Genomic DNA, 17459 nt, shown 5'->3' with positions numbered 1-17459 from the left:
ACAGGGTGCAGCACTGGTGACCTTCACTGAATGAGAAAAGAAACACTGTGGTCAAGGGTCAGCCCCCCAGAAGCCACTTCCCAGGACCACCAGGTGGCGCAAACCACTTACTGCATCTCACCTGTGGTCCTCCAGCCCCTGGATTTGGACAGTCTTGGAAAATGGGCATATTAGGGGCAGAAGTTGGGGGGGGGGGGGAGGAAATATGATGGTCCATTAGAATGCAGGAAAAAAAATATTAGAACTTTGATTTAGATTTATTTTCATCTCATCTTTTTAAATTTCTATTTTTGTGTATGTTTTATAATGTACATAATATTTTAGTACAGTAGTACATGTATATAATTTACAATAAATAATTATACAATTAAGAAAGTGAACTAAAGATTTTTTTACTGATGGGAGACATCACTAGTGCTCAGGGAAGCCTGTCTGCAGCAGACAGAAGCTTGCTCCTCTGCTTTCACTCACCCACCCTCATGAGGTGGAGGGTGGGAAGCTGACCCCAAAAATCCAAGACCTTAGAGCCAGCATGGAGAAAGTACAGAGAGCTCTTTTATGTTACATTGCTCTTCCAACTTCATTTAAATGAACATTTACTTCCGCTCAGCAAAACGAAGAGGCCAGATGGTTTGGGTGTAAAATACACTTCAGCTGATCCAAATTAAATCATCTGGATTTAAATCACTACATATTTCCACAGACTCATATGTCCCTTGCATCAAATGTGAGCGTGCTTGAACTGTTAGGTACTTAATAAGATAAGCCAACCTTGCCACTAACTAAATATATTACCACTGAGGTCAAATTGCTGCCCAAACTAATCTATTTTAAAAATATAAAGGATCTGCTCATCATAGCTCATTGAAGGCCCATCACCTCCACCACTGGTCCGTCTGAGGAATTCAGGGTTTACAAGATACTAGTCTGTGATCATCACGTGGCAAATTTTTCTATCCTTCCCAGGCATGTCCTTAGCTAGCATTTCTGAGTCACTAGAAGAGTGAAAGAAATATCAGCTTAAAAACCAATCAGCAACTTCTTACTCCACCTTTTCCCAAGATCAGGAATTAATGGCTTCCATAACCTTCCTCCACCAAACATCTTTGGGCTTGTTGACAAGTGGCTGTTTGCAAGGCAGAGTGTCTTTTATTCCCGGAGCAGTAGGTCTGTACAAGAGGCCACCTCTGGAGCTCAGAGACCTAGCAGCGCCAACATAAAGACCAAAATATAAACAGGGCCATGGTCCCATCCCACTCACACCCCAGAATGCCTGTGGGACAGATGGGGTGGCATACACACACACTGTCTATTTATTCCAAACATCAACTGTAAGAGCAGTGTAAGTCACAGGTCAGCCGGAAGAGGGGAAAAGGGGGTAAGAGGAGGTCAGCACTATCTCCACCTTCTCTCCCAGAGTGTCTGGGCCACCAAGGGGCCAGAGAGCAGCCCTGCTTGCTAACAGGTGGAGTTCCCAAATAGGCTTTTCCTTCATCTTATTTCATCTTGATATCAATTCCGAAATCATCTTTCAAGGGGTCCCTTATTTATATATACAATTCTTGTATATATACATTTTTGTCCATATAAAAGAAAGCAGTAGTGGCCTCCATAAATGGAAGGTGAGGTGGCCGCACATGTGAGTAGACAGCTTGACATCGAGGGAGCAGGCCCGGGTCCGGGATTATTGCAAAGCGAGGCAGGAGAACAGGGCATGGTTCCAGAAGCTACTGGGTGGAGGGAGGAGAGGATGGTGCTGGTGGTCCGCAGACCTGCGGCTGGTCAAGTCTGAGGAAGGAGGAGGAGGAGAGGTGGGGATCCAAGCTGACAGCTGGAGTCCAGACCCACCCTTGGGAACAAGGGGGATGTGGGAAGGAACTTGTGAGAAGGGGAGGAGGGCCTGGGAAGCCAGCTGCCCTTCCTCCTCCTCCTCCAGTGAGATTGTGTCTAGAGCATGCACACAACTGGCCTACAAAATGAGGCTCAGTGGTGGAGAGGAATGTGAGGGCTGGGGAGAAGATCTGAGGCCCAGATAAACCCCAGGATGCAAGAAGATCAACACCACGAATAGCGTCTCCATCTCCTTGGCCCACGGGGCTCTCCACACCCCTCTAGCTGCCTGTCAACTGCCTGGAGCTGGCGCAAGTGGCCCTTGGCTGGAATTGTGCTCACTGACCCCTCTGGGGACATTTGCCTGCCTCTGGGGCCTGCCCATCCATGCCAGCTAAGTATCAGGCCCAGTGGTATCCTTCGTAGCTTTGCTGCCGGTCACAGTTCCGTGGCCCTGACTGAGGGCGGGGCTTGAGTGTGTCTTGCGGAGAGAAGGATCCTCCCCTTCCAGAGTGGCCAGCCGGGCCTCAATCCGCTCCAGGTCATCTGAGCCCACTTTGATTTTCACAGCCAGGAGGTGGATATAGGTCTCATATCGGCTTTTCTAGAAAAAAGGCAGAGAAAGGCCAAAAACAAAGTCAAAGGACAAACAACAAAATGAAAAAAAAAAAAAAGTATTTGGACCTTATGTGACAAAAGACTAATTTCCTTAATACTCAGAGAGCTCTCACAAATCAATAAAAAGGAGATAAACAATCCAATTAAAAAACAGGCAAGGGACATACTCATAATTCTACTCATAATTTTAAAAATTCAAATTAAGTGGCAATGATTTCTTGAGTAGGACAGCAAAAGTACAACCAAAATAAAAACTGACAAATGGGATTACAAAATTTAAAACTCATGTGTATCAGGGGCACCTGGGTGGCTCAGTCAGTTAAGGGTCTGCCTTCAGCTCAGGTCATGATCCCAGGGTCCTGGGACTGACCTACCCCCTTTGGGCTCCCTGCTTCAGTGGGGAGTCTGCTTCTCCCTCTCCCTCTGCTCCTCCTCCTGCTTGTGCTCTCCCTCTCTCTCTCTCTCTCTCTCATAAATAAATAAAAAATAATCTTTAAATGAAATAAATGTGCCCTTAAATAAAATCTTAAAAAAAAAAAACTCATGTGTATCAAACGACAATCAATAGAGTGAAAAGGCAATCCACAGAATGGAAAAAAATATTTGCAAATCCTATATCTGGTAAGGATCTAATATCTAGAATATATAAAAAACTCCTACAATTCAACAACAAAAATATAAACAACCCAATTTAAAAAGGGCAAACGTCTTAAATAGACGTTTCTCCAAAGAAGACATACTAACAGTCAATAAGCTCACAAAACGATATTCAACATCAGTCATCATCAGGGAAATGCACATCAAAACCACAATGAGCTACCATCTCACACCTTTCGGAACATCTACTATCAAAGAAAAATCAGAGAGTAAGTGTTGGCGACGATGTAGGGAGACTAGAACCCTCATGCACTGCTGGTGAGAACCATGGCACACCGCCGTAGAAAACAGTCTGGGGGCACCTGGTGGTTCAGTTGGTTGAGCATCCGACTCTTGGTTTTGGCTCAGGTCATGATCTCAGGGTCATGAGATGGAGCCCCACACAGGGCTCTGTGCTCAGCGGAAAGTCTGCTTGAGATTCTCTCCCTCTCCCTCTCTCTCTGCCACACTCTAATAAATAAATAAATCTTTACACACACAAAAAAAGGAAACAGTGGGCACCTGGGTGGCTCAGATGGTTAAGCGTCTGCCTTCGGCTCAGGTCATGATCCCAGTGTCCTGGGATCGAGTCCCGCATCGGGCTCCCTGCTCCTTGGGAGCCTGTTTCTCTCTCTGCCTCTCTCTCTCTCTCTCTGTCTCTCATGAATAAATAAATAAAATCTTTAAAAAAAAAAAAAAAAGGAAACAGTATGGCTGGTCTTCAGCAAGTTAAAAATAATATTGCCTTGTGCTCCAGCAATACCACTTCTGAGTATATACCCAAAAGAATTTAAGGCAGGGTCTCAGAAATATTTGCATACCCATGTTCATAACAGCACTACTTACAAAAGCCAAAGATGAAAGCAACCCAAATATCCAGTAGCAGATGAAAAGATAAAGAAATGTGATATCTACATACAATGGAATAGTATTCAGCCTTAAAAAGGAAGGAAATTCTAATACATGCCACATCATGGATAAACTTGAGCATAAGCCAGTCAGAAAAACACAAATTCTGTATTATTCCACTAATATGCAGTAACTAGAGGAGTCAAATTCACAGGGATAGAAAATAAAATGGTGGTTGCCAGGGGTGGGGCAGGGGGAGGTGGGGAGGAGTTGCTGTTTAATGGGTGTAGAGTTTCAGTTTGGGAAGATGAAAAAGTTCTGGAAATCGGTTGCACAATAGTGTGAGTAGACTTACTACTACTGAACTATACACTTAAAATGGTTAAGATGATAAATTTTATGCTATGTGTATTTACCACAATTTAAAAAAAAAATTTTTTTTAAGATTTTCTTTATTTATTTGAGAGAGAGACAGAGATAGAGAGCACAAGCAGGGATGAGAGGGAGAAGCAGGCTCCCTGCTTAGCAGGGAACCTGACACAGGGCTTGATCCTGGGGCCCTGGGATCATGACCTGAGCCCAAAGCAGACACTCAACCAACTGAGCCAGCCAGGTGCCCCACACAATTAAAGAATTTTTAATCCAAATTAAAATAGCAATGAGATACCCCTTATTAAACCTATCAGATTGATGATGATTAAGACATTCAGGAGTGTCCAGTGTTGGTGAGGGCAAGAACAGACAAGTACATTCATAAGCTATTTAAAGTATTATAAATTGGGGGGGCACCTGGGTGGCTCAGTCGTGAACCATCAGACTCTTGATTTCGGCTCAGGTCATGATCTCAGGGTTGTGAGATCAAGCCCTGTGTCAGGCTCCATGCTAAGTGTGAAGCCTGCTTAAGATTCTCTCTCTCCCGGGGAGGTGGGTGGGGGGATGGGGTAACTGGGCGACTGGCATTAGGAGGGCACGTGACATGATGAGCACTGGGTATTATACGCAACTGATGAATTTCTGAACTCTACATCTGAAACTAATAATGTACTATATGTTGGCTAATTGAATTTAAATTAAAAAAAAAAGATTCTCTCTCTCCCTCTGCCCCTTCCCCACCCTTTAAAAAAATGTGTTATAAATTGGTAAACATTTAGGAGGGAAATTTGGCCGGCCATGTCTGAGAGCCTGACTCTGAGCTTCCACACCTCACCACAGTCAGGAGAGGCTGAGGTCCTAGAAGAAGCAAAGACTAAAGGTGAGGAGACACTGTTCTCATGCAACTCTGCCACATGAGCAGAAAGACCCTTCATTGCTGGGCTTCACCTCCCCTACACACCCCCTTCCCCCAGTTAAGCCAGGGGGAAGTGAGAAAGACCTGAGTGCTGGAGTTAGAATCAATCGCCTGGGTTAGGATCCTAGCTCCTACACTTCTTAACTGTCACCTCAGGCAAGTGATCTGCCCTCTCTAAGCCTCAATTTTCCCATCTGTAAAATGGGGATAACAGAACCCATTTCAACAGAGTTGACATGAGGATTAAATCCATCAGTACAAGGGAGTGAGGGTGATCATGCTTGACAATTGGCAAGTGATCAGTCCACTGTAGCTTTTGCCAACCCTTTTTTTCTTACACTGCAGAAAGAGTGGGTCTGAGAAGACTTTGAAAGCAGTACAGTTTTGTTTTTCAAAAGGTCAGGATATCTCTTGGGAACTCTCCTCTCTTCCTCACACCTCAATAGAAAAGCAACGTAGAAATCCAGAGACTGAGATGGGTGACTTCCTGCCTTTCCTGCCCCAAAGGCTCAATCTCAGCCTTCATATTGTCCACCCCCGCCTGCAGGTCAATACAAAGACCAGTCCAAAGGGGACAAGTGGTTCCTGCCTCCCTCCTCCAAGCTGACCCCCTTTCCTTCACCCAATGAAGGCGGTGCTCCGTCAGCCCCATTTACAGAGCATCAGGAGGCAGAATCAGGGTAGGGGGGCAGGGAGAGACAAGACGGAGAGAAGGGAAAACTTAGTTGCTGTGCTCGATAAACATCTGTGGAAGAGGAAAAGGAGACAAACGCGGGATAGGTCACGCAGGTGGGCTTGAGCTGTTTATGGTTCAGCTGTAACAGCTCCCCAAGAGGCTGGGTCATGGGGGGAGTGGAGGTGAGGAGTGGCTTGGAGAAGGGTGAGGCCCACCTGGTGCTCTCTGAGAGACACAGGTGAGGGCACAACTGTTTGATTAACAACTGGCAGCCGGACTGTGCGGAGACTGGCCCACAGGAGGCCATGCGTGGCTCACGACTGCCTCAGGGGAGCCCCCAGAGTGGAGAACCCCTAAACCAGGAGCCCCTGGCTGCAGAATGATGTTGGTGACAGGAGGGAGAAGAGCTGGCTTCCTCCTTCTGCCCCAGCCCTGTCCTTCGCAATCAGCCCCAAGGAGAACCCACCTCGAAAGTGAGATAGTGCTCCTTCAGCCGGTTCTCCTCAGCCTCCTTGGACTTGACGCCCTTCTCGATGGGGTGACACCTGTGCTCAGCCAGCTCTGCAGTCACCTGCCTCAACTTATTCTCATGAGAACGCAGCTGCTCCTCCTGCATAGACAAGTCCCAGACTATGAGGTTCCACTTTCAAGATGTCAAAGGCGTGGGTCTAAACCTGTCATGCTGGGTCTGCTTCAACAAAGGGAAACTGAAGCCTGGCCAGGGTCATCAAATATGTGGGGGACCTGAGGGAGTGCCCCTCCACCCTCCTCCTTCCTGCCTTGCTTTCACTGGCATCAGTCCTCCGAGATAAATCCATGGCAGGCTCAGGAGATGAGAGACCCTCACACGAGAATGTGCACATAGACATTCCCTGACACAGACACACAATCCCACCAGAAACGCCCCCACACCGGTTCATATGGACTCTCACATGCACACACAAACACAGTGGACCAAGGAAGGGTCTGGCCTCAGCTACCCCGGCTCCATACGATGCACACATTCTCTCGGATTCTGCCCAGGCTCATACGATGGTCACAGACCCAGGATCATACCCAGAGAGTCAGAGACACCGTTACTCACAGACAAGTGCGCACACACGTCCCACCCACTGAAGTACAGCCAGACCACTTGCTGCTGTGTGGGCAATGAGCTGCATGTGTGTGCGTATGTGTGATGCATGTGTGTAGTGGGGGTGTGGGTGCACAGCAGGTGTGTATGCACATACGCGTGTGCCTGTATGGTATACGTGTGCCTGGGGGGTGGGGGTGTGCATGTGTGTGGGCACGCGCACTGCCTGTGCATGCGCAGGGGCTCTGGGCGGAGAGACCCAGGCCAAGGGCCCAGTATGAAAAGGGCCCTGACAAAGACAGGAAGTACGGCGCTCCTCCTGCCCTCCACCTCCCAAGTGGTGGTCCACCATTTATCCTGTCCTCTCCAAAAAAAACCCTGAAAAACTCAAGTATTGATGAGTAAGAGTTTTTTTTAGGATTACAAATAAAATACTTAAGGGTAGGTAAGGGCAGCAAAAGAGCACTTGATGAAGGGCCAGCCAAATCTCACCCGTCTCTGGCTTCCTGTGACACACACATTCTCTCGCATTCATGCTCAGACACGCACCATGCCCACAGACCCAAAATGACATCCACAGGATACCATGCCATTGGCAGAGAAGAACACAGGCCTCTGTGTGGCGTGTGGCCTGTCTTCCCATCTATAAATGGGGATGAGGTGCAATGGGGATGAAGGAGAAGATCTGTCTCTTCACCTTGTCTCTTAGCCCAAGGCCAGGTACCATATAGGAGCTGAGGTAGAGGCTGTTGAATGGAGGGGGCCTGGCTGGATGCAGCCTGAGGAGGTGGCGTTGGGGTCCCAGGAGCTCATACCTGGCAGAGGCGAGTGGTGCAGGAGGGCAGCAGGGGCCGACAGAACTTCTTCATGGAGCTGACAGCAGCAGGGAAGGAGGGGGCTGAGAAGATGGCGGCCACCAGGTTGATCCTAAGGATCCATGACAGCATTTCTTCCTTGCTCCTGGGGACAGGAGGAGAGGGGAGAGGGGAGAGGGCACCAGCTCCTCACAATAGGACTCCCTGTCCCCTACCCAGCACCCAGGACCCACCGCTAGCCTGGTACAGGGAGGGAGCCACTTCCTTCACAAAGGGGGACAAAGGAGTGAAGGAGGATGGCAGGATGGGGGCTCGATGGACCCAGTCAAGTCTGTGTAGGGAGCTTGCCTTTGTCCCAGCTTCTAGGCAAGACCTGGATTTTACCATGAAATAAAAGCTGTCCAGGTCCAGAGTTAATAGCCATGGAGTAACAGGCCCTAAAGCCAGTGGGCCAGGCTGATCCCTGGATCTCTGGATCCTAGAGGCAACAGGCAAGTGGTATCCCCACTCAGGCTTCCTGTCCGTGCCCCACTATCTCGCCCACAATGCACATTCCCATCCTAAGAGGTCACCTACCAGCCTCCCTCCTTTTAAGCTTGTCTGACACATGGAAACTCCAATCTCAAGTCACAGGATAGGGTGTAGAGGAGTGGACAGAAGGCCTTCCAGGGAAACTATGAGACAAGTCTTTCCCATCCATTTCCCCACCCCGATTTACAGTGAAGGATGATTCATTAAGGCTCCATCTGCCCCCAATTTAGGGACTTCAGTGTGCAACAGAATCGCCTGGAGGGTTTGTTAGAATACAACTGCTGGCCCAGCCCCAGAGTTTGATTCCGTAGGTCTATGGTGGGGTCAGAGAAACTGCATTTCTAACGCATTTCCTGGAGATGCTGAGAGGACCACACTTGAGAACCTGTATTTCAGGGGACCCCAGCAGTTGGTCTGTGCCAAGCAGATACACTCACTCTTATGGCCAACGTGCAGGGCAAGCTGACAGCACCTCGCCTAAGGCGGATGTGGAGTAGGGTGCGGTCCAGGCTCGGTGCTGCAGGCCCTGAGCCCAAGGTGGGAGGGAGGGGACTCCCACTCCTACTTACGGTGCCTGGAAGAGGAAGACCCTCCAGTCAGCCGTCTTCAGCTTGAGCACGTTGGACTTCTTGCTGTAGTCAGAGGCCCTGGTGGCCAGAGCATGGTGCACACGAATAGCGTTCTTCAAGTCGCCCTCAGACAGAGCTTTGTCGGGCCTATACTCATCCTGGACAGGTGGAGCAGGGGCAGGCAAGCCTCTGTCATCACCAGGCTCAGGTTCACTAACCCACACTTCCTCGTGCTGTCCCTCCTATCCCTCCACTCCCTCCATTCTTCAGCTCTTGCCCCCGTAGTGCCATGCCCACCCAACAAAGCCTGCCGGCCACTCTGCTCCACACCCTGGTTTGTCCCAAGGCCCAGAAAGAGCTTCCACTGCGTATCTTCTGAGCCCCTGGGCATTTGCAAGACCCCTCTCTGAAAACCCAAAGCTCTATGAGCCCGAGTCAGGTTTTAATGAGGGAAGGACCCAGCATCTGCCTAAGCCCCAGGTCCTGCCAGGGACTCTCTGGGCACCACAAAACAGGGGCCGGTTGGAGGACTGCACTGGCCCTTCCTGGGTAAGGACTCTGGGGCAGTCTCTCACCTTCTGTAGGTACAAGATGGTCCCTTTGAGCACCGCGTAGAATTTCTTCCAGCCACGCCTCCCACGGGGTGCTAGGGATGGGGGTATGGGTAGTGTGGCCACAACCACCCACCCCGATATCTCCTCCCTTGCATGCCCCTACATGTCTATCTGGATGTGCAACCCCAGAGGAGTGACCACGGGGGCCAGGCCCTCTCCCCCGAACTAGCATCCCTCCCCGTGCCCCTTCCCCCGCCTGACACCCACTCCTCTTGCCATCCATGTCGGCGTGAGTCTTCCGAGTCAGCACACCATGCTTGTACGTGGTGGCGCTGAGAGCCTGCGGGACATCCAGGAAGGGGTTGCCACCATCCAGGATCCGTGTCACTTTCTTGGTGCCTGTCCCAAACTTGTCATCCACCAGCTCAGAGAGTGATTTCCTCAGCTCGTCCTCATCACTAGGAAAATGCTAGGCCTGAGCACCACCTCCATGGAAGCCTTAGCCCCACATGGACATGTTCTCTCCCCACCAGCCCCTCTCTGGGAAACAGTCAGAGGTGAAAAGCAGAGATAAGGAGGTTCCAATTCCAGATCACAGATCCATATCTTTGACCCCTGCCCTCAGTCTTCAATTCTGACCCCTGTCATCTGAGCTGTGATTTTTGGCCTCCAAACTCTAATCCTCACCACTGACCACAAAGTTGGAGACCTTTACTAGTTTTATTCCTGGTCTTTCTTCTCCTCTCTCCAACCCTGAAAGCCCAGTCCCGGGAAGCAGTGACTCACAGCCAGACTGAAGCATCTGCCCAAGCCCTACAGACACACGCTGGGCCAGTAGATGAGGGCCCTAAAGTCTAGGATCCCCAGTAGAGCCCTGGGAGAAGAATGCCAGCTCTTCCCAAGGTTTGTGGGGTTCTTAACAATCGTTACCTGTGATTTCTACAAGGACCCAAAGACCAAGGCTGCCCGGGGGTGCACAGGAGGGTGGGGCAGCCACTTTCCCCAGGAGCCTCCCAGTCTCCCCACCCAGCAAGGTCACCACACCTCTTTCCAGATGGTTGGGCATTTCCAAGTCTCACTGCCTTTGCAGGGGAAGAAGTTAGGGGGCAGTCGCCTCTCTCCACTGCCAAGAGCAGTCACTACCTAAACATGGTCATATTCTTGGTGTTATAGGGGGATTCGTGCCTCCTGTCTACCTACCTCCCAAAAGGGAAAGAGCTATCGTCATTGGTAATAGTGGCAATATCCCCAGTACAGAAAATAAGTTGTGGACATCATGAAACTAAAGTCACAGTTTAATCAATTCCATACGAGTTTAACATTTTTATCAAGACAGAAAATGTACCCAAAGGGGAACTCAACACCTGGTGCGGCCAGCTGGACAGGGGTCACCAGAGCTGTGGGTTGGGAGAAATCAGCACCATGGAGAGTGACAGGAGTGCCTTCCCTGCACCGTCAGCCACTCCCCCTTTTGCTTCCCAGTAATTCACTTTCCCCATACCTGTGCCCATGGGCACTACTCACATGGCCCATTCCAGCTTTTCATTCTTGATGGAGTTGTAAAGGGTCTGGGGCAGGGTAAAAGAGAAAGAGAGGAGTTCAGATGAAGAGTCAAAGAAATCTCCATCTACCTCTAGTAATGTGGATGCAGTGAGGAAGCATCTTTTCAGCCAGTGGGGCAAAATGGGTGTTTGATTCACAGCTGTTTGTTGAATGGATGAATGAATGAGGGATGGGTAGGTAGATGATTGTTTAGATGAATGGGTGCATAGATTTGAGGAAGAGTTGGGTAGATAGGTTGGTGGGTAGGTGGATGGGTGGGGTAATTAGTGGGTGGGTGAGGGTGCAAGGATGTAGGAGGTGTATGTGTGGATGATGGGTGAATGGGTAGGGTAGGGGCAGGCGAATGAGTTTCTGGGTAGGTGAATGGATAAAAGGATGGGGGCATGGGAGGTTGGGTAAATGGGTAGATGGGGAGAAGTGGATAGGTGGCTGTTGGGACTGGGATTATTTTATCTCACTTACAAATACATTCTTAACAAGCCCTTCTTGATGAAGAAGAAGATAATTATGATAAGAGTGATGGAGACAATGTTTTATTTTTTGGCCTCCAGACTCACTATCTAACTACCTACCTGGTATCACCATATCCTTCAAACTCACTATCTGAAACTTAACTCATTGGGACACCTGGGTGGCTCAGTCGATTAAGTATCCAACTCTTGATTTCAGCTCAGGTCATGATCTCAGGGTGGTAAGATCGAGCCCTGCATCAGGCTCTGAGCTGGGCATGGAGCCTGCTTAAGATTCTCTCTCTCCCTCTGCCCCTGGCCCTCCCCCTACTCACTCTCGCACTCTCTCTCTCTCAAATAAATAAATCTTTAAAGAATAAAAATAAAAAATAAAACTGAACTCCTCATTTACCCTCCAAAAAACCTGCTCCTCTTCCTCCAAGGCAGAGAACTGACCAGGCTTGAAAGGCCAGAGTTCCACCCTGGGTTTCAGCCTCAGGAGTAAACTAGTATCCCTTAATTCCTGGTGATGTTGGAGAAATGGGTGGGTTTCTCCCTGCGGTGATGACAATGACAGTTGTGGTGACGGTGGTGGAAAGAGAGGTAGTCAGTGATGGCTGCGGCAGCTATGACAACTGTTGGTAGCTTTGAGGCTTATCATGACAGCAATGAAGAGAATGCAGTGCTAAAAACAAATCTCATAAAGCCTACCCCTCTGCCTAACTCAGGGAACATGCAACAGTCAAATGTTGAACTGGATGGTCACTAACTCTATCCCAAAGTCATGGTAACCGTGACCCCAGTGTTAAAAATGTAGACTGTCAGAGGAGCCTGGCTGGCTCAGTCAGTAGAGCATGTGACTCTTGATCTTGGGGTCATGAGTTCAAGCCCCATGTTCGGTGCAGAGCTTGCTTTTTAAAAAAGATTTATGTATTTATTTGAGGAGGGGAAGGGCAGAAGGAGAGGGAGAGAGAGAATCTTAAGCAGACTCCCTGCTGAGCGTGGAGCCCAAAGCGTGGCTCGATCTCACAACCCTGAGATCATGACCTGAGCCGAAATCAAGAGTCAGACACCCAGGTGCAACCTGGTGTAGAGATTTTTTTTTTAAATCTACACTGTCAGGATTTAGTGGAGCAGAGACCTCTCTCCTCCCCACCCACTCCAGGTACAGTTGGGGGCATGGGAACCCTTAACAGGTTTTACCTTCAGCAGGTCTTTGGCAAAGTCTTGGCCATCATTCAGCTGGTCCAAGTTGGCAATGAATTGCTGGCAGGACATCTTTTTGCCAATGTTCTGTAATGGAGAAATGGTTCTGCCTGAGTAGGGATGGAGGCTGGTATGATCCCCACACCCTGCCCTGCCCAGCCGGAAGGGATGAAGCAGCATCAAGGGTAGTAATGAAAAATACTGCCTAGAGTTCCCTTTGTGTCCAAGAATTTACAAAACTCTTTTTTACTTTCAAGATTCTACATGATCCTCAATGAGGAGTTAGAGTTTTCCTCAAGCCCAGATAGAGTCAGGTTGGATTAAATAACGTAACAGATGACATTTACCAGGTGCCTAGTATGTTTCAGGTATTGTACTTGACATGCATTATTATATTTCCTTCTCATAACAAGGAGAAAGTGAGGTGGGTATTACTATTATCCCCATTTGACAGGTAAGGAAACTGAGGTGTAGGAAGGTGAAGTGACGTGCCCATGATCACACAGCAAGGAAGTGGAAGGGCTGAGTGTGTCTGATACCAAAGCCCATGCTCTCACCCACTACTCCATGGTTAACTCTCCCAAGGTCACACAGCACCAGGACTTGAACCCAGGCCTCTTGGCTGCTGCGCAGAAGCTCTGCGTATTCCGTCACAACTGTCTCACCCTCTCACCTGCACAGAGGGGCGGCAAGACCTCCGAGAGGTAGGTGAAGTGAGGGAGAGGTTGGTCTTAAGAGAATCAAAAATCAATTTCCACCAATACACATGGATACCCCATGCTGAGCTGGGCTGGGACCAAGGGAACCCGAGCAGATGATCTCATGCCAGAAGGCACAAAAAGACAAAGAGCTGGAAATGACTGTACCCCAAGTTCTGCCTTTTTTAAACCACTGAATAGCAGAGGGGCTCCAGCCCTCCAAACCCAACACCTGATGTGCATACTTTCAGACTCTTCTTGCAATATCCATGTTTGAGGACACACTGGGTGGCACTTCACCTTTGTGAAGATGAAGACCCTTGAACACCAGATACTTATTGCTGTAGGATTTTGTGGATTTAGGTTGGCTATAAGACAGTGTTTTCCAAGACTTACCTACAGATGGGAATAGGTATTCCCCCACAAAAAGACTTCAGAATCAAATAAGTTTATTTACATGTTTCAGAGTCTTTAATATGCTTTGTGTGTTGAGAGTCTCCAAAGGAAGGATTCCATGTACAGGCTCCCAAATTCATTGACCTTGTCAGCATTTTAAGAGAGAGAATCTATTAACATCATGTGGAACATTCATATACCACAGAAAATAATCTAGGAAACAAGGATATAAGGCTTTATAAGTAGCTGACAAACAAGAATTTTCTACACCTTTCCAAAAGGTTAAGGAGACAAAATCCTACATATACCTTGATATAGTATGTTTCATATGTTTATGTGTATATTCTACATGTACATATATGTATTTTCATATGTAGCCACTTATGTGTGCATTCGTAATAGAGGGATATGAGGCAATAATGTCTGGGTTTCACGTACTGAACATTCCCCAGCCACCAGTCAGGAGTTTAAAATCAAAAAATAACCAGGCAATATTTTCAATCCCAGAAATGACAGGCTATCTTGTTGCAAATGAATCTTCCTAACAGAAACAAATGCTGGTCAAAATATTAAAACACCTGTGTGAAGACACTAGAGAAATGTAAGAGCAGTGAGAACTTCAAGGGTAAAGATCCTGCGAGAAGGGAAGCATGGAGATGTGAGCCCCATAAGGAGCAGGTTTCCTACCTGAAGCATTTGCCAGTTCACAAGCAGTGACCAAAAGGCTGAGCAACTGAGCAGTCAGTAGGACTGGAGAACAAAAATTAGAATTCAAGGCCCACCAAGGAAACACCTCTGGGGAAACACCCCACTCACACTTCAACACAAGTGTTGAAATTAAGAAAGGAAATACTAAAGGGACTTTTTCTGGCAGAAGGAAAATTATCCCAGATGGAAGCATGAAGAAGCAGAAAGGAATGAAGAGCAACAAAAACGGTGGCTAAATCTAAATGAATATTGATTATATAAAACAATGATAAGAAAGTTTTCTGGGGAAGGGCACCTGGGTAGCTCAATTGATTGTCTGACTCTGGATCTCAGCTCAGGTCTTGATCTCAGGGTTGTGAGTTCAAGGTCTCAAGGTTGTGTTGGGCTCCACGCTGAGCACAGAGTCTACAGAAGAATAAGACTAAGACTAAGACTAAGAAGAAAGAGAAAAGAAAGAAAGGAAGGAAGGAAGAAAGGAAGGAAGGAAGGAAGGAAGGAAGGAAGGAAGGAAGGAAGGAAGGAAGAAAGAAAGAAGAAAGAAAGAAAGAAAGAAAGAAAGAAAGAAAGAAAGAAAGAAAGAAAGAAAGAAAGAAAGAAAGAAAGAAAAGGAAGGAAGGAAGGAAGGAAGGAAGGAAAAGAAAGAAAGTTTTCTGGGAAATAAAGTATAGAGAAAGATCTAATAGTTCAAGATGACAACAGTAATATATAAGCTGAGAGGGCAATAAATGGAGAAATAGAGTTAAGGTGTTTTAAGACGATGTCATTGCCTGGGAACTGGAAAAAGTACATTAATAATTTAGGATGCACACTGCAAACAACAAAAAGAATTTTCAAAGAATAAACAATTAACAGGCTAATGGAATAAAAGGGAATTCTAAAAAATGCTTAAATAATCCAAAAGTAGGCAAGAAAGGAGAAAAAAAAGGAACATAGAACTGATAAGTCAGAGAAAACAAATTGTATCCTGGTATGTTTAAATTTAATTATATTAGTAATTCATTAAGTGGTCAGATTAAGAGGTAAAGATTATCAGACTTAATTTTTTTAAAAAGTGTATCATAAAAGACATATCTCTTGGGCGCCTGGGTGGCTCAGTTGGTTAAGCGACTGCCTTCGGCTCAGGTCATGATCCTGGAGTCCCGGGATCGAGTCCCACATCGGGCTCCCTGCTCAGCAGGGAGTCTGCTTCTCCCTCTGACCCTCCTCCCTCTCATGCTCTCTGTCTCTCATTCTCTCTCTCGCAAATAAATAAAATCTTAAAAAAAAAAAAAAGACATATCTCTTAAATATAAGGGGACAGAAAACTTAAAAACAAAGGATGGCAATAGACACATGCAAACACTAACAAAAGAACTCTAGCATAACCACACTATATCTAAGAAAATAGACTTGAAGACAAGAAACCTTACTAGAGATAAAGAGACATTTCATAGTGATAAAAGGGCCAATCTACCAGATGATATAAGCATCCTAAATGTATATGCACCTAATAACATAGCCTCAAAAAATAAAAGACAAAAATTGTCAGAACCAAAAAGAGAAAGACACATTCACAATCTTGGTTGGAAATTTTAACACTGCTCTCTCAGTAACAAAAGAACAAAAATACTAAACAATTCATTAACAACAATTAGATAAAATGGACAAATTCTGGAAACATACTATTAAAAATGCTCAAGCAGAAATAGGAAATCTGAATAGATCTATAAAAAGTAAAAAGATTGAGGGACACCTGGGTGGCTGAGTCAGTTAAGCATCTGCCTTCGGCTCAGGTCATTATTCCAGAGTCCGAGGATCAAGCCCCTCATCAGGCTCCCTGCTCAGCAGGGAGTCTGCTTCTCTCTCTGCCTCTCACCCTGCTCATGCTCTCTCTTCTCTCTCACTCTCTCTCACTCTCAAATAAATGAATAAGACCTTTAAAAAAAAGAAGTAAAAAGATTGAACCAATAATCAGAAACCTCACAAAAGAAAAGCCCAAAACCAGATGGCTTCAGTAGTAAACTTCACCAAACATTTAAAGAAAAATTAACACCAATACTCCTCAAGCTCTTCCAAAAAACTGACGAAGAAGGAAAACTTCCTAACTCATTCTATAATGCCAACATTACCTTGATAACAAAACCAGAAAAAGACATCACAAGGAAAGAAAACTATGTAACAATATCCTTTGGGAATATAAATGTAAAAACCCTCAACAAAATACTAGCAAACAGAATCCAGCAGCATTTTGAAAGGATTATATACCATGATCAAATGGAATGTATCCCAGTAATGCAAGTGTGGCTCAACATACAGAAATCTAACAAGGTAATACACTACATAAATATTAAGAATGAAGGGAGGGGGAAACCACATGTTCATCTCAATTGATGCAGAAAAAAACATTTCACAAAATTCAACACTCCTTTCATGATTAAAAAAAAAAAAACGAACAAACTAGGAATAGAACTTCCTCAATATGATAAAAGGCATTTATGAAAACTCACAGCTAACATCATACTCAATGGTGAAAGACTGAAAGTTTTCCCCCTGAGATTAGGAAAAGGCAAGAGTGCCATTTCCCCAATTCTCTTCAACATGTACTAGGAGTTCTAGTCAGAGCAATTATGCAAACAAAAGAAGTAAAAGGCATCCAAATTACAAAGGAAGAAGTAAAACTATCTCTATTCATAGATGACATGATCTTGTATATAGAAAATCCTAAAGGATACACCAAAAAATGAACACATTCAGCAAAGTTGCAGAATACAAGATCAGCACATAAAAATCAATGTTAGTAAAGAATGATCATAAACTGAAATTAAGAAAACAATTTCATTTACAATAACATCAAAAAGAATTAAAAACTTAGGGGCGCCTGGGTGGCTCAGTCGGTTAAGCGACTGCCTTCGGCTCAGGTCATGATCCCAGGGTCCTGGGACCGAGTCCCGCATCAGGCTCCCTGCTCTGCGTGGAGCCTGCTTCTCCCTCTCCCACTCCCCCTGCTTGTGTTCCCTCTCTC

At 46.5% G+C, this 17459-nt stretch overlaps 1 protein-coding gene across 1 annotated transcript in view; it reads right to left on the bottom strand.

Moving 5' to 3' along the window:
- Positions 1–262: 262 nt before the first annotated feature.
- Positions 263–17459, bottom strand: part of PSD2 (pleckstrin and Sec7 domain containing 2) — a 34501-nt gene continuing 17304 nt past the window's right edge. Inside the window, exons 7-14 of the mRNA XM_035014274.1 lie at positions 12654–12743; positions 10963–11006; positions 9706–9896; positions 9460–9530; positions 8885–9042; positions 7785–7929; positions 6364–6507; positions 263–2434 (exon numbers count right to left, since the gene is read on the bottom strand). Of these exons, the coding sequence (XP_034870165.1) occupies positions 2225–2434; positions 6364–6507; positions 7785–7929; positions 8885–9042; positions 9460–9530; positions 9706–9896; positions 10963–11006; positions 12654–12743 (1053 nt within the window). The 3' untranslated portion in view covers positions 263–2224. The remainder of the gene's footprint in view (positions 2435–6363; positions 6508–7784; positions 7930–8884; positions 9043–9459; positions 9531–9705; positions 9897–10962; positions 11007–12653; positions 12744–17459) is intronic.

The sequence above is a fragment of the Mirounga leonina genome, unplaced genomic scaffold, assembly GCF_011800145.1.
Source record: "Mirounga leonina isolate KUSES-001 unplaced genomic scaffold, KU_Mleo_1.0 Mir_168, whole genome shotgun sequence".
Taxonomy (NCBI): Eukaryota; Metazoa; Chordata; class Mammalia; order Carnivora; family Phocidae; genus Mirounga; species Mirounga leonina.
This window is presented reverse-complemented; position numbering and strand designations above follow the sequence as displayed.